The sequence below is a fragment of the Amphiprion ocellaris genome, chromosome 4 (assembly GCF_022539595.1).
Source record: "Amphiprion ocellaris isolate individual 3 ecotype Okinawa chromosome 4, ASM2253959v1, whole genome shotgun sequence".
In the NCBI taxonomy this organism is placed as follows: domain Eukaryota; kingdom Metazoa; phylum Chordata; class Actinopteri; family Pomacentridae; genus Amphiprion; species Amphiprion ocellaris.
This window is the reverse complement of record NC_072769.1, coordinates 27,886,924-27,909,637: the sequence shown is the minus strand read 5'-3', so window position 1 is coordinate 27,909,637 and position 22,714 is coordinate 27,886,924. Positions and strand designations below refer to the sequence as shown.

General features: G+C 40.2%; 1 protein-coding gene across 4 annotated transcripts in view; it reads right to left on the bottom strand.

Annotated features, from left to right (window-relative positions):
- The window catches only part of sdk1b (sidekick cell adhesion molecule 1b), a 296,949-nt gene that overhangs the window by 181,309 nt on the left and 92,926 nt on the right, over positions 1–22,714 (bottom strand). For all 4 annotated transcript variants that reach the window (XM_055009968.1, XM_055009969.1, XM_035943818.2 and 1 more), the window contains exons 2-4: positions 9,635–9,791; positions 3,230–3,336; positions 176–323 (exon numbers count right to left, since the gene is read on the bottom strand). In XM_055009968.1, the coding sequence (XP_054865943.1) occupies positions 176–323; positions 3,230–3,336; positions 9,635–9,791 (412 nt within the window). The remainder of the gene's footprint in view (positions 1–175; positions 324–3,229; positions 3,337–9,634; positions 9,792–22,714) is intronic.

The window sequence follows — 22,714 nt, the reverse complement described above, 5'->3', positions numbered from 1 at the left end:
GGGGATTAAAAAGAGCATCTGTAGCACACTAATTAATATACAACTGAGGAATAAGAACTATAAAATTAAAATTTTATCTCGAGTGGTGTTTCGTGAGACACACTTTTTACTCTTGAGCCTGCATATAAACACATGCGGGCGCTGGAAAGAGGCAGGAAGTAAAAGAGCCACTTACATTCGGTTGTTGGGGATGATCTTGTGTCCATCCTTGTACCATGTGACCAGCGGTCGTGGGAAGGAAACAAGAGGCGGCGGGTTGATGATGGCGGCTCGGCCCTGAGTCACCGTCTTTCTTTGCTCCTCAGCAGAGACGTTCTCCAAAACTTGAGGGAAGAGAGACAGACAAAGAACATTTGCATCAATACCAACGTATCAGACGACATTTATTATGCATAGTTCACCCAAATACACTTTGTTCTTCACATACCAGCTATTAGCGTGACACTGAATGCTCACAGTTTGCGTCCAGTTAGAATCAATTTTTTAAAAGGTCAGACCAATCAAATCACTGTGGGTGGTATTATTTAACTCTTACTATGAATAAGAAAGTCCTGTATTAATTAATCCCTTAGTTAGGTAAAAGTATGTAAGTAAGTGTCAAAATGTAAGACAAACAAGTATTTAGTTTGAATGCATCAATACTTATTCTGCACAACAATGTTCTGTAGCTGCGTCCAAACTCATAGGCTTTGAAGGCTGCTTTTGAAGCGGTGCGACAAAGGCCGTCCCATTTCATTAAGACGTGAAGACTCCTTCGAATGCATTCTTTTCCTCATCGCAAAAGATGCATCAGGTGGATCCTTTGCAGCCAAACATATCCCAAGATTCACTGGTGACGGTTCGATCAACAGCCGAAGTTTTAACTGCTCACAACTTTACTGAAACGATGGATTCATCAGCGGCAGAAAATTAGAGTTCTAAAGAAATCATTCACAATGAAGAAGCTGCAGTTTTTTCTTGAAAAACTACTCAAGCTAAATAATCGATTCTGAAAGCGGTTGCATATTATTTTAATTGGTGACAACTAGTCGGCTGTTACAGCTCAGTCCAATAGCTAACGATACAGATGTTCAAAACCCAACAGATTTCTAAAACTTTGACTAAGTTACGCGATGTTATTGATGTGGGCCGCCACATTTTAAAACTTTCCAGTTGTACAGCTTCAGTGTTGAGTCATATTTTGGTGAGATCATGGTGATTTTATATTTTAAGTTCATATTAGTGTGAATGCTAACACATGTAAGAAAGCTGTGAGCGCGTCTTGTTTTTCAAACAGTTTAGTCCGGTACAACCACACAGTACAAGCACCTCAAGTTCATCAAGTGCATAAAAAATACTAAAAACAAAGATCACAACTTCAGGATCCATTTCAACTGAAAAAGAAGAAAAAAAGGAAAATTACAACGTCGTCCAGGTTGCTAAACAACAGGCTACGGGAGGCAACAAAGGAAGCAAGAAGTCCGTCGTATTTGAGTGTCTCATAAACAAACGCTTAGATGCAGCTGCTGAATTGGGACATGACTTGTGTGTTCTTCCTATTAAATAATGTTTTGAATATTACTGCTACACCTATGTGGATGCTTTCTTATGCTGTAGATGTTTAAGGTTCAGAGAATGTTACCAACTTCATATACTGTTCTGTAGCTTAAAACTGTCATGTGTCGCATGTAATGCAAAAAGTAGGATACCCTTTTAGTTGATTACATTCAATATTTTAAGATAGACCGTTTCCTTGGCAACCAGAAAAGAAGTAGAACCTTAAATTTGCACTTAACTACAGTATTAGAATAAATGTACTACAGATACATTCCATTACTGTTGAGAGTCTTATACTGATTTTCATTTTATAAAACTGTCTGTTGTTTAATTCCGTCCAAACCAAAGTCTAAACCTATTAAATTAACATTTTAATGAGTCATTACTGTGAAAACATTTGAAGACAATGAACACTGTGCATTGTAAGGTCAATCAGCAGTTTCAGTACAAAAGAGTTTGGTTTGGTGGAACCTTTTTGTTCATGCACTGTGACAACTTTCATCTATTTTTTATGTATAATTTTTATACATTTCAAAGCAGGGTAACTTAACCTTCATCCTGTTCAGGTGGCCAGGATTACTACACAGATGTGGAAATTAATGTAAATTTAAAATAATTTCTCGATCTTGACAAGCTGTTTTGTACATAAAGTAAAATGCTATATCGTTCAGTTCCAGATGACTAAATGTTTTGTGCCTTTGTAGATACTGTGATCTGTAAGTTGCAATGTGCAAATAATAAACTGAGGCATAATATTGTTGAAATTGAACTTATTTTTCTTGAGAAATTTCATATTGTTCATAGTATTTTGTAAAAAGACACTTCATTAAATAATAAATCATTTTCAGAATGAACTATTTAGCACTAAAACAAAAGGAAATATTTGGAGTTGTGGTTATTTATAGGTTGTTATGCTCCAATTGTACTGGTCCTCCCCACTTGAGATGAAATTGGGCTGAACTAAAATGACTTTGACATCTCTGCTATAGTCACAAAAGTTTTCGGAGCTGCTTTCTGTTTTTCTGTTAATCTGTTTTTGTTGTCAGGATTGAACAAAATTGAGTGGAAAAGCTCTCAGAGCCACCAAGCCTAGCATTCATCAGTCAGTGAGCTAATTAGCTTCGCTGTTAACAGTCTAATGAACAAATAGTTTATTCAAAGATGTCTCAGTACCAGCAGCAACAGTCCAGACTCAAACAGAGGAGGCTTGATTGAACGGTGAATATTAGACTCCATCCCCACAGAGGTCAACACTGTCCAGACAGCTTGCTGTTGCTCAGTGGCACAAATTTACATGCCCAAAGTTTACCAAAGGAGGGATTCCCCTGAAAATAACTGAATATTTTCCATTTTAGATGCTGCTGCGACCAGGCCATTAGTCTTAAAAATGTCACTTGTGTTTCATTTCTGGATTAAGCTTGGTAATTTTTAATATTTACCACATATTACATTAACACGTTAGTCTGACTGAATTGAAATTGCAGTTGGAGAGGAACCCTTGGTGTCCTTTTCTTTTCAATTATAACAAAAAATTATTACATTCATTAGTAGATTTGGGATTTCACTTAATTAGGTAAGCGACTTGCTGGTGAGAGCAAAGTTGCTGCAGGTTAAATTTTTCTTCTAAACAACAATGCCATTAAAAACATTGGTGCTGTTGTATCACCAAGTGTGTGATTCTGTGTGTACTTACAGGCCACCTGCACCTCTGTTTTCCTTTGTATTACTGCTCCCATCCTGTTCCTCACGATACACTGATACAGGCCAGCATCAGTCCTCTTCAGAGACGGCATGGACAACCTAAAGACACAGAGAAGATGAGAATGAGGGTGTGTTCATCCTCTAAACTGTAAATGAATATAAAAGCGGGCAAAATGTGAGTGAGGTTTGATGACAGGCGAGACAGAACAGAGAGAAAGTCTGCTTGTCCGTATGTGTTCGCTTTTTAAATTTCCTCTATGACCAGGATCTAAGAGAATGGAATGGACCAAAATGTTGTAAAAGTTTCCCAAAAATAGAAGGGAAGGCGGACAGTCTACAGCGTGTGTCTACACGTATGTGCGTGTGTGTTGTATATGAGAATGCTTTTGACTTTTTTTTTCTGAGAGGCATTGGTAATAGGGTTTTAATGGACTGTGCTTCACTAATGGGAAGCTTGGCATAGCATCTAGGTTGGAGACTTGCTGGACCAACACACTAACGCATAGACACACATGCACGGACACCGGCGTGCACACACATGCTACACACTAACCGGATAGACACAGTAAAACTGGACATCGCTTTGGGGCTCATTATGAATAACAGGACAGCCAAGTATTTAACTCCCAGGCTGTCAGTGTGTGCTGCCAACATACACAAACCCCCACACACACGCACACGCACACACCAACACACACCAACACACACATGTACATCAAAGACTCACACACACAATTCTATCTGAATCAAGAATGACACATTACACAGCAGCTCTGATCCTGAAACAGATTTTGATATTGGACTCTTCCTCATGCTGGATCTCTGTCTGTGTTCCATTAGGTTTCTTTAATAGCCGCTAGCGGTGGCCTATCGCTGTTTTTTTTTTGTTTGTTTTTTTTTTTTTTTTTAATCCAACAAGTTTTTCTTTATATTTAGCACTAAACACAGAGCCCAATGTTGACAATATAATTATTTCTCAGTCAGTTTTCCTCGTGCACTCTGAGCCTTGCATGTGAACTGAAAGTTTCTTTGTCTGATTTCAGACGAAAATTTCCCATCAGTTTTTACAGTTAGACAGCACTGACTGCTACAACTCTCCCTGTAGCATCCATGTGATTCATAGACTAATATTGACTGTATTGCTGCAAATTAGAGGTAAGTTATAGTACAGGTGAAGCTACTGGCAAAACATTATTTTTATAGCCCTCTGATGCCCTTTGACATTAAATTACATTTTCTCTACTCCATTATTTTCTTTGCCATTAGGTCAGGACTCATATGAACCAAAATAAAAACCAGAGACTTTCTCAGATGTCAAAACATGTCATCTTTGACAGAGTTGCATTTCAAATATATAATGGTCACTAATAGTAATAATAATAATGGTAATAGTAATAATGGTCACAAATAGTCCGACACTAATGTTACTCCATAACAACACACACAGTGAGCTGCTGTTACAGACTGTGTCCCGTTATAGTATTTTCTGTCAAACTGAAACTAGGAGTGACATGACATCATGACGGTTGCTGAAGACAGACAGTAATGTTGATCATTTTAACTTTTCGGGCCTCCTTAAACGCGCCTCAATACACAGCTTACGGAGTGATGAACGGTCGTTCTGTAGCTACTCTCAAATATTTTGTACACTTATGTAATTTCTGCATTTACTTACTGGCTTTCAAGCTGTTAGCTAACGCTATGCTAGGCTATTCCGAACATAAACAGACAGGGAGTAACTTAAGCTAGGTTAGCACAACTTTAGCAATACAACGTAAATGAAAAGCATGACCGACGCAACGAAGCACGCATCGCTCGTCATGACCATAGACTGTATATAAAGATGGCCGTAGCTACCGTGATGTCACCCGTTGGTTTCTACACGGAGAAAATGAAGCCAGGATTTTGCTACTTCCTGGTTGACATCTTGGATTTTTGGAGCCAGAGACGAAAAATAAGCCGTTTCTCAATTCTAAGTACGCAAGTTTGTACTCGTGTACTAGGCGAGAATGAACTTGCGAGAACGTCGAGGCGAAACACATCGAGGCTAAAGTGCAATTGGACCACCAGCGTATTTGATGACGTCACCGCCTCAGTTCATCTGCTTCGGTTATTTTCACCGTGAAAAACAACGAAATGGAACAGATATAATAACACAGCCTTGCATGTTCATGTTTCAATATTAAAAAAGTTACTGTGTAGACATATTCAGGTTTGTGAGTCATTATACATCTTTTTTTTAATGTTTTAGAGCGGCTGATTTATTGACAGCTGTAGTTTGTGATGAACTGAAGCGTCTCATTCTCACTTCTATCAGTGGATCCACAAAAAGTTCAGAAACTGATTGCTGAAAAAATATTAAACTTTCATGAGGACACCTCATAAACAGGGATGGATGGTTTACAGTTTTATTATTAACATTACTAAAATACGTTAGTCTACATTCTGCATACATACCTGGTGTTTGTCCTCCAACATCCAGAGGTTTATAGTCTGACAGATACACAAACATCACTATCATATCAGTCAATCTTTAGACTGTATATAAACTGTATATAAAGATGGAAGAACAATTGCTTTTTCAGATCAAGCAGAGGGAAAAAATTATGGAATCACGCTATTCTGAGGAAAAAATTATGGAATCGTGAAAAACAAACAAAAAAGCACTACAACACACCACTAGTACTTTGTTGCACCACTTCTGGCTTTTAAAACAGCTTGCAGTCTCTAAGCCATGGACTTAACGAGTCAATATTTTATTTCTTCTGCTTGATGTAAAAAAGCAATTGTTATTGACTACCACAGTTTTTTTTCTTGATTTCTTTTAGTGTTTCCTGAAGCCATAAAGTTGCCATTTTAAATGACTTTAGTTTTGTGGCATGTGTGTGATCTACTTTTTTTTCTAAAAACTTAAACAACTGAAGTAACACCCTCCAAGACTGGTGATTCCATAATTTTTGCCAGGAGTTGTAGCTTAAGACTGAACCTGTTTTTTCACCAGGCTGTTTATTTCTGCTGTAAAGATACACATTTTAACATGGTGGTCTATGAAGACTGACTCGCTTTTTAAGCCTGAAGTGGACATTTAAGGAACTGCAGTTTTTGGTACAGTGACATCATTTTTCAGCTTCAGATGTTACCACCTGATAAATAACGGAGGAACTATTACAATGCATGATGATGTGATTTAAGACTACACTGAATAAGACTGTGAATATAGAATTTTACTGTAAACTTGTGTTTGATATAAAACTGAACCAAAAATGTATGTTTAAATTAATTATCAACAGGCTTTCTGTCATTATGAAACTAGGAGTATTATTATATTACACTCTATTAAGCCTTGGCATTGATTTCATTTGAACACTGGAGGGGGACACATTCTGGGAATTCTTCCCTCTGAAAATTTTGAGCCTCCAACATTTCATTTCCTGAATTTTTGTCAGTTGATATGCACCAATTTGAGCTTTTTCTGCATCAATTCATTGTGGAAATGTCATTATTTATGTAAATTTAAACACAAAATGCAGCCAGCAACTGGCAATTCAAAATGCAAAGGAGTACAATTGTGTAAGACTGTCAGGCATTCTATACTGCTTTCAAGTATTTATTCTATTTATTCTGAAAAAATAATAAATGCTAATGAGTTTAGAAATACCTGGAACTTTGCAAGTTTTTGGTTAATGCTCAAAACACTGAAATCAAAACACACATATTGGTGTTTGATATACTGCAGAAAACAGACCCACCTCTGTCAGACACATTGTTGTGCCTATAAGTAATATATAGTTCATAAAAGTATTTTGCTTTTTTGTTGTTTTTATTAAGGGGGGACACATCTAAATGTTCTAACTACTGATTCAGCTGTTTCTCTTGTCTCTGATCCCATTAAGTATAACTCACTTCGCCGGTAACTGGCACAGGATTTGGCTACAGAAAATGTTCTTTGTGGAAAAAAAAATGTTTTGCAGACATTGAAATGATCTGGTCAACTGAAAACAATGCAAATATTTCTTCTTTTGAAAGTCTAACTTGGTCTGCTGATGTGTCTTCCCCCCATTCCCAAACTATATGTAGACAGTAGAGGCTGCAGTAGTTGAACTGACAATGAAAAAAGAAACGCGGCTGAAGTGTCCATTAATGTAAATCATTTTCACATACCGAGCTACTAATCTGAATTCATTGCTGTCCAGTACATTAACCAGCACAGGAGGTAAAGAAAAGTCAAATATTCTAAAAAGGATGCCGGGAAAGGAACCAATTGTGTTCCTCTGTATAGGTCAGAATTATTCTCAGAATTTATGTGGAAAACGCAATGAGCTGCATTTATATAGTGCTTTTATTCAGATTTCTTCAAAACGTGTCTCCCATTCAGCCATTCACACACACAAAGCCAGATTTCCATCATTTCAGAGGACATTACTGACTGACTTAGATTATTTTCTTAACATTTACCCTACTGGGTAAACAGGACAGAGCACTCTGGTGGACTGTTGTCTGCGGTCTATGCTCCAGGAGGAGCGATGGGCCGAACTAACTACTTACTCTACTCGCCCAACCATAACTTTAGTCCTTTGACCTTCAAGTTATTTGCTCATGTTCCATTTTTATTTACTGTGGGCTTAGTTTTCACTGCACTATAAAGTCCAACATTTCTATGGAAACTGCACAACTACAGATAGAAGTAAAGACAACTCAGAAAGTTTTTAATTGTGCAGTATAACAAAGTTTTTAAAAAGTTGATTTCTTTGATTATTTATCTTTACAAAAACTGAAAAAACCTGAAGTCAACATGTACAACATTTTGTCAAGTGCCCACAGGTGCTACCCATACATAGAAAAATGGTGGATCAACATACTATAGATATTATACTTATTTTTACTTATATTTCATTCTTTGTATAAGCACAGTCTGCAGTTCAGCCAAAAAGTTCTGGATTTTTCCCGTCATATGACTGTTGGAGGTGAGTTACTAACGGCACCAGATTGTTAGTGTTTTTTATACAATTTGGTTACTGTAAATGGTTTAACTTTGGCAAATGTTTAAATAAGACATGTAGGATAAAGTGATTTTGAGAAAATATCAAAATTTGAGCGTAATGTGATTGCGCTTCCTGACAAAACAACTTAGTTCAAGAACCATCAAAAAGTTAGACATAAGATGTTTCTTACATTTGAATTACTAACGGCAGCACTGCAGAATTTTTTTTTTTTTTTTTAGAATTTGGTTACTGCAAGTGGTTTAACTTTGACAAATGCATAAATAAGACATGTAGTACTAAATGATTGAGAAGAAATATCCCAAGTTTTAGTGTAGATGTGATGACTTTTCCTGACAAAACCTAAAGTCACACATGATTAGTTCAAGAACCATTGGAAAGTTGGACATCATATGTTTTTTACTGTTTTTACAGGTTCTTGCTATGAAAAAAGGTGGAATTTTGGTGATTTAAATAAAAATAACATGCGTTTGAAACCAAGTCTTCGCCCCAATACGTCAATGTTTACATTATGGGACTTACTTTTCATTTACCAAAAGGAAGGCGAGTCCTTATGTGACTCCTAAACAGACTATGTCCCCACAACATGAGTAACACAAGTGCACACACACATTTTTACACACCAGTGGCAGTAAGGAACCGTGCACAGCAACGGAATAAACAAATGAGGTTCAGTGTCCCACACTACAGGCCTGCATTCAACTAACAGCAAAAAAAATGGAAATGCATCATTTGTGAAGGTATAACATTAAAATGAGGCTTAAAATTCCAGATGGTCACATACACGCACGCATGCAGCACCCTGCCAATTCAGCATCGCCCCAGCCTCACTGAACTAAAGTAGCCAGAACGCTGAGAGCGGTCCAGAGCTACACAACGCCTCCTGGCTCGAGCAGCGACTGCCTACAAAATGCTGGCTCAACCTCCTCCTCCCTCGGTGTGTACGCATTCCCAAGATTCTCTCTATTTCTGAATGATGTGAAAAACAATTTTGTTTCACAGCTGCAGTTTTGCCGAGAGGGACTGCTTAGTTCTTACCAACCAGCACACACTGGGACAGAGAAAGACAAGAAGAGAGGTACAGGGAGAAAAGCAAAGAAATAGCTCAGACATATTGATTAGTTCTCCTCTTCTTTCCCCAGACCATATACATATTTATGGCGCTAATGTAATTATTAATCTCACTTTGGCTGTGCTGTCTAAATGTTGTGACCTTCTCTAAACACACTCCATCACTGGCTCTCGCGTTGCAGCTGTTTGTACATGTTGTAGGCATGACTGAACACGATGAAAAAGAGGAGGAAGAAAGGACGTGAAGAGAGGCAGGCGTGCACTTAGAAACAACAGACATATCCATGACAAAAAGGCACATAACCAGGCAGTAGGTGCCAGCTGACCTGTACTGTGGTGTCCAGTCTGTGATGTTGCTGTTGTTGAGAGTCCAGCGGTACTGCAGAGGCCAGCTGCCTCCAGCCAGGCAGGTCAGCACCAGCCGGTTTCCTTCCAGCACCACCTGCTGCCCCAGTCCACCCCCTCGTAGGTAGGGAGCCACTTCTGACAAACAGACGGAGACGCGGAAAGAAAGGGATGTTATTTTTGTTATTTGAACAAATCTGCATTCTTCGACAACACAGCAAATTTCAGATTTCATATTTATTTAACATATTTAGCAGCACAGAAATGACAAAAAAAAAATACATATTTTGCATCTAAGACTGGTTGGAAAAAGACACTGACACAACACTGTTTGCCAGAATTTGTGTACTAAGTTGGACTGCAGTCTTCAAATTGTGTAGCAATGTTTTCAGATGCCATTTAGCAAATGTCAGATCATATATGAAAATTTCTTCATATAGCACCAATAAAAGATCTCCAGCTGTATTTACTTAGATGTACTTGTTCCCTGCTCTTGTCTGTCGGACTAAAATCTACACACACACTTAAAAGTTTTCCTCTCAAAAATCTTCTAGAAAGTTTCAGAAACCTTCCTATTTTTATGTAAGAAACATGACTGTATTTGTGGGAACGTGTTCTGAATTCTCACTCTAATGATTTTTTACTAAATAGAAGTTCTGACCTAAATGTCCTTGGTATGCCATATTTAATGTTAACAATGCTATAAATCATGAAATAGCTTTTAATATATCGCTGGATATAAATGTATGACCTTAGGGGCGACGCAGCTATGGCACATGATGCATTCCAAAACACTTGCACAGCGTTTTGTTTTCTACGTAAGCCCACACACCAGGAGCGTGTGCATGACAACATGCATCACCGCATCGGCACGTCCTATTTCCCAGCACTGATGTGCATCAATGGTCCAGAAAAGCACCAATTCCATCACATTTACTCCCTGGAAAGACACACCGTAACTTGACTACTTCTGCCTGCACAGAGCATCTGCTGTGTTGCTGGCGTTACTGAAAGCATATCTAATGTCGGTGTACATTGCACTTCAACTTCTGCATGAAGGCAAAGGTCAACCTTCAGTTCACAGCCAGTTCCACATCTGAATGTTTAAAAAATGAGACTGGACATGCAGTCCATCCGTCAAAAAAGTACAGTTGAAGAAATTTACCCAAAGTCCTCATTCCAAGTTTGCTGTAGTGGGGTGATTATTAGTATACAGGTGTAACAGGCCAGAATAACCCCCCGGCCTGGGTATAAACTGACCTTGGCCAAAGTATACCCCGGGGTATACTCTGGCCTAGGCCAGTTTATACCTGTTGACACATAAAGGATTAAGCATGTTAAACTCTTAATTGTTAAGTTATTTCATTTTTGTTTGTTTTGTTTTGTTTACAGAGAGGTATGCTTAGCAAACAAATCATTATGAAAGACCATAACTAGAATGTCCTTGTGCTAACTGCAATTTAAAAAGTTAAAATCAAAGGAAAATCTGAATAGCATACTAATATGAAATTACACTGTAAGCAAAACATTACCAAAGGAGATCAACATTGGCTGTTGTGAATTTCAAATGTTGCTGTATAAGTGATTTCAGTACAATATCTATTTATTTTACCTTTGTATTGTGCTTAAATTAAGATTGGCTTGATTTGTGCCCCATGAATAAACCATTACATCAGCATAACATCTCATAGTTTATTTTGCCTAAAATCCATCCGTCTATTATCTATACACCGCTTAAACCTCATTAGGGTCACAGAGGGGCTGGAGTCTGTTCCAGCTGACAGGGTGAAGGCAGGGGACACCCTGGATAGGTCACCAGTCTGTCACAGGGTTACACAGAGAGACTAGCAAACACTTTCACATTCACACTTACGGACAATTTAGAATCACCAATTAACCTCAGCATGTTTTTGGACTGTGGGAGGAAGCTGGAGAACCTGGAGAAAACCCACGCATGCACAGGGAGAACATGCAAAGTCCATGCAGAAGTTCTTACAGCTGCAAGGCCACAGCGTAAGCCAGCGATCCACCGTGCAGCTCTAGTTTGCCTACATGTTTGATTTAGTTCCATTGATTTGTGCTTAAATTAAGATAAAATTCATTTGATTGATGTAATCTCATATTACGTGGGATGTATTTTAGCCTGGAAGGGTATATTCTGGGCTAGGTTATTTCAGCCCCCGGGGTATAAATTGGGCCAAGCTGAAGTATACTTTGGCCGGGGGTTTAACCTGGCCTGTTGCACACAGATCAAGTCGATCTTAGTTTAAGCACAAATCAAAGACAACACAAACAGATATTATACTGAACTCTGTTGTACAGAAACAATTGAAAGCAACACCAGCAATCATAATGTTTTGCTTAAATTTTTCTTGGTTTTCAATTCAGTTTTTCCTTTGATTTGAATTTTTTAAAATTGTAATTAGTTCAAGGACATTCTAGTTATGTTCTTTCATAATGATTTGCTTGCTGAGCATGCTTCAAAAAAAAAAACCTAAATAACTTAGCAATACAATAATAACAATTAGGAATTTAACATGCTTAATCTTTATTTGTCAACAGGTATAAACTAGGCCAGAGTATTCCCAACACAGAGCGTGAGTCTGTGAAGGTAAGATGACCTGGAACATTTACAGAGTAAAACAATGTATACGGTTGGTCAGACAGTTTACAGTATGTAAATACAAAAAGAACACTGGTCAGTTTGCAAAATGTCCTTATTGTTGAAAGACAAGCAGTTTTTTTCAATGAAGATAACATTAAATTATGAAATGACTATTCTAGCTGGAAACGGCTGATTTTTAATGGAATATCTCCATAGGGGTACAGAGGAACATTTCCAGCAACCATCACTCCTGTGTTCTAATGCTACATTGTGTTAGCTAATGGTGTTGAAAGGCTAACTGATGATTAGAAAACCCTTGTGCAATTATGTTAGCACATGAATAAAAGTGTGAGTTTTCATGGAAAACATGAAATTGTCTGGGTGACCCCAAACTTTTGAACGGTAGTGTAGTTGCTAATTAATGACAAATGGTGATGGAGTCAATGGGTCTGGAAACAACAAAGAGGTAAGAAAATTATCAATAACAGTGGATAATGGAATGAAGGAGTGACACTAGAAGGTATCTGTAGCAAAAGATGTGCCATTTTCTTCATCAGTACAGATGACGATGATGAAGTTGCCCAGTTGAGTTCGTTGCATTCTAAATTCTACGTGCATCCGGTTCTACACCTCGACTGATATTATTTTCCTCTAGATACCTCATTCAGTCCCTTGTGGAAATTCTATCAGGAAATAAAGACTTATAGTATATATTGAACTGCTAAACGGCCATGGATCCAAGCAGAGATTTGAGACGACTGCATTTTACAGTCACTCTCAGCGTCCAGGTTGAATCTGGTGGTAAGACTGTTGAAATCATTTGCACTGCCTTACAAGGAACATTTTCTGAGCGGCTCAGCTGCAGCTGCTGTCTAAACAATGCCATCCAGTCTTTAACACTTGGCTCAGGCATTCAGACCTGGCCCATCATCACACAGCATAGAGGCATCAAGGGTAAAGAGACTGTCCACGGCCACTAGCTGCTGGATCTGTCAGTGTGAACAAAAATCAGCATCTGGGCTTTGGGCTGGTTTAAGTATGCATACACACAAAAACTGTGAAGGAGGCAAATCTGTCTGCTTGCTACAGTAAATATGGACAGGTCCGTAACTCTAATATAGAGTTTTACATTCCCTCCATCTCTCTCCTTCTGCTGTCAACTGGATTGTCTCTCCTCCCTGCCGTGTCAACTTTCTCATTTCTGTATCTCCTGCAGCCCTCTCACTTCGTCTCCATTGTCTCTGGTCCCTTCTTTATTCTTTTTTCCCAGTGGATGTCTCAGGGCCACATTTTTTCTCCTTTCCTCTTCCTCTACTTCCCACTGTTTCACTCTCTCCTTCTTTCTTCCAGATTGATAGCTGCCTGTTCGCTGCACAAGAGGGAGGTGTTCCATCTGAGACACGAGCCACGGTGGGAGTGTTTGTGAGTGAGCCTAAGGATTTATTTGGAATATTCTGCTTCTACACAACAACGGCTGGCAATGCAGACTCCAATGTCATACTGCTGACCAGCTCTATAATTCAATGCTGTCTGCCTGCTGTGTGTATGTGTCAGAGAGGGAGACTGTGTGTAGCTGCACACTTGTGAGGATCAGGCTGAGGTATAGACCTTGAAAGTGAAGATATTTTGGCCAGTTTTCACCTTCGAATGGCTGATTGAAAGTTGCTGAAGGAGCCACATTATGCAAAATCCAATTTTTGGTTTCTACAGACCCCAAAAATATGAGAAGCAACCATCCCCTCACTTCTTTTCTTTCTGCATAGATCAGAAAGTGCATCTTCGTGTAAGTCTTTAAAGTTTGCAGCCTGAAAAGAAGAAAGAAGAAAAGCCACACTCCCAGCTGGCTCTATCCAATCATGTTTCAATGCAAGCAAACTGCATTCTCAACTATGGTTTTAAATAAATGTATTTAATCTCTTGCGAAGTCATTCTCTCGCTTTTTGGTTTGATTTAGGCACCAAAACTACTATCACACTACGGTTGACACGTTCACAGTGATGACTGCATGCTTGGTTACATGTAGCTACCAAAAATACTTGAAAAATACTGCAATTAGGTAAAAATACGACCCTTTTGCTGCATGTTTGAAGCTTCTCTTGCATTTTCTAGATAATCAGGGCGACAAGTCCCATCTCATCTAAAATAAAAATACATGACATAAATATGTTGAACAGGAACATATTTATGAAGTTACAAACATAATCCAGCAGCAAACCTGTTTCCCTCCAAAACTTAATTGGGAAACTGGTTTAGTCATATAGGAACATCATTTTGTGAAGACAAGGCTGCGTTCACATCTGCAAATGGCTGTTTTCAGAATCCCCTTTGCTGTGGGAAACAACAGCAGCTTCCAAGCAGCAAGCTACACACTACAAATAGTACGTTTTTTGCAGTACACCAGGCCTGCTTGGTTCTATTGGTGAATTAGTCCTTTTAAAAACAGTACCTGCCTCTCTGCGTGCAAATGTTTCATCTTAACGACGTCCCTGCCGGTATTTTGCAGGGGAAGCACTGCTACATCCTGCACTTAGCACTAACCGGGACAACTGCTTTTGTTTCAGGAGTAATGATGTGTGTTCACAGGGGCATTTTTTCTCGCACAGAAATGTGCAGTAACTGAATATCACCTGCTTGGTGGGCGTGCTCTAGTGAACCACTAGGTGGTCACATGACAGCTGCTTTAGCTTCAGTCCGGTAGAAGCATAGGACCGACATGGTGGCTCAGATGCAAACTTTCTTTTTTATTAAGAAAACAGTTCAGCAAAAAGTATTTCTGAAAGTATCTGAGGCAAGAAAGAAGTTGCAGAATCTATCATCGTTTTTGTTTAGACGTTTTACAAAAGTTTTGCAATGCGTCGGACCTTCGTTAACTGAGCTTCATTTGCATAAAGTAGAAGTCAAGTCCACTTTATGCAAATGAGCTCAGGAGCGACGTAGCTCAAAACGCACCGCAATACACCTGCGACATGGGGCATTTCATAGAGACAATGGGATAGCGAGCTGTGGGATAGCAATAGGAAGAGAGAAGCTGACGGATCCTATAGACACACACCTTTAGTGGAATGATAAGGTGCAGCCAGACCATTCTCCTGCACTGACACAGAGCTGTGGAGATAGGTCTGACTATGTGCTTGTGTGAGCTCTGGTCGGAGGAGGGTTTGCAGAATGAGTGTTGTTGCCAATATAAAAATACAAACAAGTGTTTGTGTGTACATCAGACAGGAGCTTTAAAAGCCTCACCAAATATGACCCTGAGTTATAATGGCACACCTACCACCATCTATGGCACTTTTTTCATACATAATACCTCATAGTGGATGTTGCGTTTTCACTCCTGCCACCCTACTCCACTCCGTATGGCTCTTTAATCCTTTCTTTGCACTTTAAAGACAGTCCATTAGGAGCTATAGACTGACAGAGGAGAGAACGAGGTCAGCTAACAGCATGTTTCACTCACTGACACTGTTCGTCTTCTCGTCTTCCTCGCAGTCCATCTGTCTGTCGCTCAATGTCAACACGTCACTCTCTCTTCCCCGCAGTCTTCCCCTTTTTTTCCGACCTGTCTGTCTTTCTCATGAGCTCCGCTACCCAACCACCTGTCTGTCTTTGAGGACCACCTTGTCTTTGCTTTGTTCCTCCCTAGGTCCATCTCTGTCAGAGAGTGAGGCAGCTCAAGGTCTCCTCTTTTGACTCTTCAGGAGGAAAGCTGCCTAAAAGAGAGATTGGCCTTCAAATGTGACTGCAGAGTCAGGAAAGGAGACGCTCAAATACACACTTTTTATTTTTTTCCTGCTGCATCACGTGTATGTCTCCACTCTCAGGCCGGTCTCATGAAGCTGCTTAGGCAGATTCTGGGAGGAATTCAATTTGCTGGGGAGATGAGCGCGCTGATAGGCGAGAGAGGGAAGAGAAAGTACAGACAGAGGAGGAGAGCAGGGTTACCGCTCCGGGGCTGATCGTCCGCCGTGATCCCACCTTCTCCTCCTCATTCCTCTGCACTCTTACAGTGAGTAAATGCATGGTGGAAATTAAGCCCAAAATGACTCGTCCTTTACAGATGAGCCGGAAAAAAATCATCATTCTTACATGGTGGGGCTTTAAATATTCCAAAATGAATACAGAATTTTACTGTGTGTTAGATGTGAGAATTTCTCTCCCTCAACACAGGGTCAAGGTGGTGACGAACTGTTAAGAGCACGGATAAAAGGCTCTCAGGTGGTCCAGTTTGCATTCAGATACGAAGAGGAAAGCCTGTGGTGTAAAATGCATTTCAGACTTAAGAGAATGAGAGTGCCGGGATGCTACAAAGGTTGAGCTATGGATTTCATTTCCTGCCTGCTTAATTACTGGATATGAGTATGTGTTTGTGCCTATACAGTGTGGGTGTGTGTCGGGTCAAAATTAGGGCCACTCACTCCAGAAAAATCACTTTATCTTCATAGAGCTGAACCCCTGCTGTGAGACAGGGCTGCCAGAACTGGCTTGTCGCTATGAATACTGATTCTCTGGTAGCCTGTCTCACCCCCTCTCTCACATAGACATTCAGACTCACCCTTCGCCCAGCTTTTTTGATGCATGGGGTTGAAGGGGAGAAAAAACTAACTCAGTCTCTTTATAAGTAATTTTTCTATGAATAAGTGCCTACAAGCTGCATGGCTAAGCATTTTTTTTCTCCACGGTAACAGCAGTCTATTTGATTATGGGGTGCAAATGAGTTCTATTCCTTTTTAATCTAATAAGTCTGCCTGCGCTTGTTTCAACAGGCATTTAAAAGCACTTAATTGGACTGACAGTGTGTGAGGCGAGAGGAAGAATTATGAGTTGGGTTTTTGGCGTGTTGCTACGAGTCAGAATAGAAAGTTGAAAAACAGGGCTAATTAATTGAACAATGTAAAGTGGAAGGCCTGAGAAATTAGATTTTATTTCCCGTTGAAGAGTTCAGATAAATCAAGTGAAAGCATACGCACGTATCCAAATTCTGAAGCTAGAATAGCTCAAAATTGTCACTGATGAAATACTTTCTGCACAAAGCTGACAGAAAGGAACATTACTTCAACCTCAGCAAACTAGACACCCCCTGACAGCCAGAGAGGAGCACATATTGCACTAATGAGTAAATACTGAGATCAACATGCCAGATAACAGCTAGTGTATGATTAGAGGCATAACCTGAATCCCGAGCGAACACAAATGTTCAAATGTTCAAATGTTCCGTTGAAACAGACATCCAACAATGCAAAACTTCCATGAAAAGCTGGAAAGAGAGACAAAGGTGATAAAATTCTGCAGAGGGAGCTGGAAGTGAGTGAAGGTGAGCTGTGGCTCCGACCTGAAAGCTGATGAACTGGATTCTAAAATGATTCTCCCTCATGGCAAACTGGCATACTCTATTTAAAATCGTTTTTGCATTTCTTCCACTGAGCGATGTTGACAGGCCTGATTCCAGACGTAAAAATCAAACATGTTAAAATCATTTTAATGAGAATGATGGGTCTCAGCTGGATCAAAAGGCAAACGATTAGAACCATCAGGGCCGACACTGTAGGATTTTATCTCCAAAATGTCAACACCAGCTGGGTTAGTTTATCTTGGCCCAATCAGCTATGACGACGCACAAGTCAGACCTAAAAGCAAAACCCACAAAACCCTGAACAAGATAACTCTCTGTATCCCTCACACACTAATTACGAAGACTAACTGAGGCGATCCACTGACCAAAGATGATGACAGTTAAGCAGAAAACACCTGCTGCCTTTGATTGCGATGAAATCAAAGTGGCTCAGACGATCACCCACTGATGCCGGCAGGCCTCCGCTGAACTGTAAGACGGTGAGTGCACGAGGAACCAAACTACCCCGGACTAGAAGTACTGCACACTAGTCTGTACAAAACAACAAAATGATTCTTCTCCTTCATCTGTTGTTGGATGGAGCAGCGCACAGGAAGTGAGTGCAGAACTTTGATGAGGAGTTAAACTGGTATCTTTTCAAGTCGACAGCTGCTTTAATTGACTACTGAATGTCAGGCTGCCTACAACAACAAAGCATTTCTCACTGAGGACCGGATAACACCCGCCTAACCTCTCTTCCTGCTGAGACAGCCAATCACAGCTCCTTGCCCCCGAGCTCCTTCCTTGCCTGCTCCAATCATGGTCTCTGCAAGCTTTGACTGATAGCTGCCTGCGAAGAGCTGGCAGATGACTGACTGATCCTGATGCGCTGATTGGCAGATGTCAGCCCGGGAGACATGTTGCTAACGCCATCACACACACACATGCAGACACACACGAGTACATACAATCAAAGGGCTTTGAATGCAGACTTCAAAGTCAACGAGCTTGAGTTTCTCTGTAGGAAATTCCTAAACAGCCTCGACAACAAAAAGTCGTCGAGGAGAATCGCAATCAGAAAACAAGAGCTGTTTCTGTCTGGTTTCACATTAACATACTGTAATGCTTGATGCAGGTATTGTAGCGGGTGAAAGCAAACAAATCTGCATAATTAACTACATCAGCTTTGGCTATTTGCCATCTTGGCCTGTGCTCATTTAGTGATTGGCTGGTGTATATATATATATAGTATAAGCAAGACTCCCCTGTTAAGCAAAACTGTGATTGAGCTGTCGATTTAGAAATGTCAGTTTACTGCCATCTCTGGCATTTATTAATGTCAGTGTAACCATGTGAGTATATATTTGTGAATGTGTTTACATACGTCTCTACAGGACATCAGGCTGGAAATGTCAGTTTTTAACACATTGCACTTTAATTGAACAAGACGTTAAAGTTTAAAAATCTACTTTGGTACAATAAGAGAGCATTTTATGTGTCATCTCATCGTCACATGTCTGAAGGAGTTATGCCATGTTGGTCACAGTGGTGCAGATCCATGGATGGAGGATGTAAAGGGGATAATAAATGGGGCAGAAGGGATGAAGCAGAGGGGTGGGAGATGCAGAGGTGGTATGGTGGGGAGGGTTAGGGTAATCAGGTGGAAGAGACTGTGATCAGTGACATTTAAGAGGTGGGCCACACTGCAGGGCACATCTGCTAGGACACACACACACCGAAACACACACATACCCACAAACAACTGTCAGCTTCCATCTCCTGATGAGCAGACAGGCAGGCAGGAGGAGCAAGTAGGTGAGCTGGCGTGTTGGGAGGGAGTGAAATAAATACCTCCCACAGAGACGGCGGCCTCATCTCTGAAGAAATCTGTGCACGTAAACGACTGTGAAAACACCTCAATCCTTCTGAAAAGAGCTGGGCAATTAATCAAATTTGATTTTCAATTATGATTTTGGCTTCCAACGATGCTGAAAACGAGATAATCGGTAATTATTGTGGCACATTTCGTTTCGCAGCGATGCCCTCGTTTTGTCTGGTGTGAATCCGGTCTGAACGTTCACCAAGCACTGGACCAATGACACAACAACATGGAAAGTGAGTTGCTTGTGTTGTACCCACTCTCAAATATATGTTGTTTTTATCTAAAAAGCTAAATGAAACTGTAGAATTGTAGAATCAGAAAGTCAGGAGGCAAGTTGAATTTCACCCTACTGATGATGCGTTTTTAATTCATATCTGCTCACTATGAGAGAAAAACACTGGTTTAGAAATTCAGTGCTTAGCTGAGGGGCCACTGGTGCGAAACAACCATCTGTGAGAGTCGGAATCTGAGACACAGTACATGATGATACCTGGTGCAAAATCACTTGCAGATGACCTGATTTATGTCTGGTTGGGTTTATTTGACTGTTTTTTTTTTTTGTTTTTTTAAATTGAATTATATTAGTAGTTCAGGGAAAGCCACCGTTAAAAACATTTTTTTAAAGTAAAACAAAAATGGCATAAGCCACTGTTAAATAATCGTGATCTCAATATTGACCAAAATAATCCTTAAGATATTTTTGCTGTAACCAAACAGCCCTACGTCCTGGTGACACACACACAAACAAGCACCTTTATAATTACTCCTCTGTTTTACTCTCCTCACTTGCTTTTTAATCCCCCAGACTCACCCTCCCTCTACCTTCCTCTCAGTGCTTTACATCCACTCATTAAAAACCTTCCTGCAGGTAGAAGACAATCTTTTATTTACACTCACGCTATTAATCAATCAGACTGGAGTTGTAGGACAGATCTGGAAAAGGAGGACACTGTGGAGTGGGTGGTGTGCGTGCGCTTGTACCACCATGTAGTGATCGGGTTGACCAAATTCCTGAACCTGTCGGACACGATCACCACGCCACCTTCACATCACAGCCACTGGGCATCACACACACACACACACACACACACACACACACACACACACACACACACACACACACACACACACACACACACACACACACACACACACACACACACACACACACACACACACACACACACACACACACAACACACAGACAAGCGACCTAGATCCACACTGATATCGAGAGATTTCACAAACACGACTGCATTCAAATGTGATAATCTGACAACACGACTGCAGGCTACATCACTCTCACCACACTCATCACACGTTGCCACAAACCAGGGCTAAAACATATCACAATAAAATGTTTTATTTCAATCTATATTCATAAGCACTGCTCATTGTTAATAAAGACAATAACAAAACAGATTTATTGTGAATTTAACCACGTTAGTTTGAGGTTAACCACTTAGCCTGTTCATCAAACTACAAAGATGATAACAACCATGAAAACACAAATACATGTCTACGTATGTGGGGTGGTATGGCTCAGTGGGTAGAGTGGCCGTCTTGTAACCGGAGGGTTGCCGGTTCGATCCCTGGCCTGGAGAGCTCATGTCGAGGTGTCCCTGAGCAAGACACTGAACCCCTAACTGCCCCTGATGGGTCGTGGTTAGCACCTAGCCTGGCAGCTTCTGCTATCTGTATGTGTGAATGTGATGTATAATGTAAAGTGCTTTGGGTATCATTTCAGGTATAGTAAAGCGCTATATAAATACAGACCATTTTACATATAAATAAATAAGGATGAAGTAGCTTTAATAAATATTAAATAAAGATAACAAATAAAACCTGTGGTTGCACAGAAATTACCTGGATGAAGTTGCCCACAGCGCAGAGAGATATAAGCTCTGATTGTTCTGATGGGTTATTTGTAATAAAATTCAATAATTTCACTCTTCTGCACTGTAGAAAAATTGCACTCTATCTACCCATCAGTTGGTTCCTGCTGATCATGCTACAACACTTGGTCTGATATATTTTTAAAAATCATAATTTTAAGCCTATCAATTGATGGCTGCAGTGATTTTGGTGACACTATAGTGTATAAGAGTTAAATTATTGAAAATCTGTGTCATGTCTCTCTTTGCTGTTTTAGTGGTTTTGCAATTTGCAGACGGTCCCTGTGCACTCGTCGCACAGCCGGCTGCTCATAGACACAAATGTGACTTCTGCAGTCGAGCCTGCTGGGTCTCTTTTTGTTTGCTATCTGTCTGGAAATATGTGTGGTATTCTGCAAGGACAAAATAGTTTTTATTTTGTACATTGTAGATTAATACTGAAGACACACTGAAGTCACTGTTAACTTATTGTACTGCGCTGAGAGACACAGATTTTTGAGTGGTTCAGTATTTGATTTCCTGTTTGGTTTTGTGTTAAAAAAAAAAATCTGCAGTAAAACCTAGAACAGAACCCCTGAATTGTAATTTAAGTTAAACTGGGCTGAACTGGGGCTGCACAGTGGCTTGGTGGTTAGCACTTTCGCCTTGCCGCTAGAAGATCCCCGTGTTCCCAGGGATCTTTCTGCATGGAGTTTGCATATTCTCACTGTGCATGTGTGGGTTTTTCCCAGGTTCTCCTCCCACAGTCCAAAAATATGCTGCATTGGCAACTCTAAATTGTCTGTAGGTGTGAATGTGAGTGTGATTGTTTGTCTCTATGTGTAGCCCTGTGATAGACTGGTGACCTGTCCAGGTGTCTCCTGACTTTGTCCGAAGTCAGCTGGAATAGGCTCCAGCCCCCAGCGCCCCTAATGAGGTTCAAGCAGTGTATAGATAATGGATGGATGGATGGATGGATGGATGGATGGATGGATGGATGGATGTACTGAACTGTGTGGGGAAACTGGGGCGGACTATCGCCTGACTGGACTGAACTCACAATTGCAACACACACATTCATCCATTCACACTGATTGCTGATTTGTTTTTGTTAATACAATTCTAAATGCTGAACTGGGTTGTGGTCTGTCTGTTCGTTTGAGCATCGCTGTTTTGTTTTTGTGCTTGAATTCATATGGGCTTTGTATGGTTTGACAATTTGACTATTTTGTTCTCATTTTCTTATTTGTCAGACTTGACCCCTCATTATTAATTGGTGTCAAACCTGCTATGATGTAATGTTTACATTAAACTACTAAACAACCTATCGAACAACTTCCTTTCCCATCATTTTAACATCTGGGCCCAATA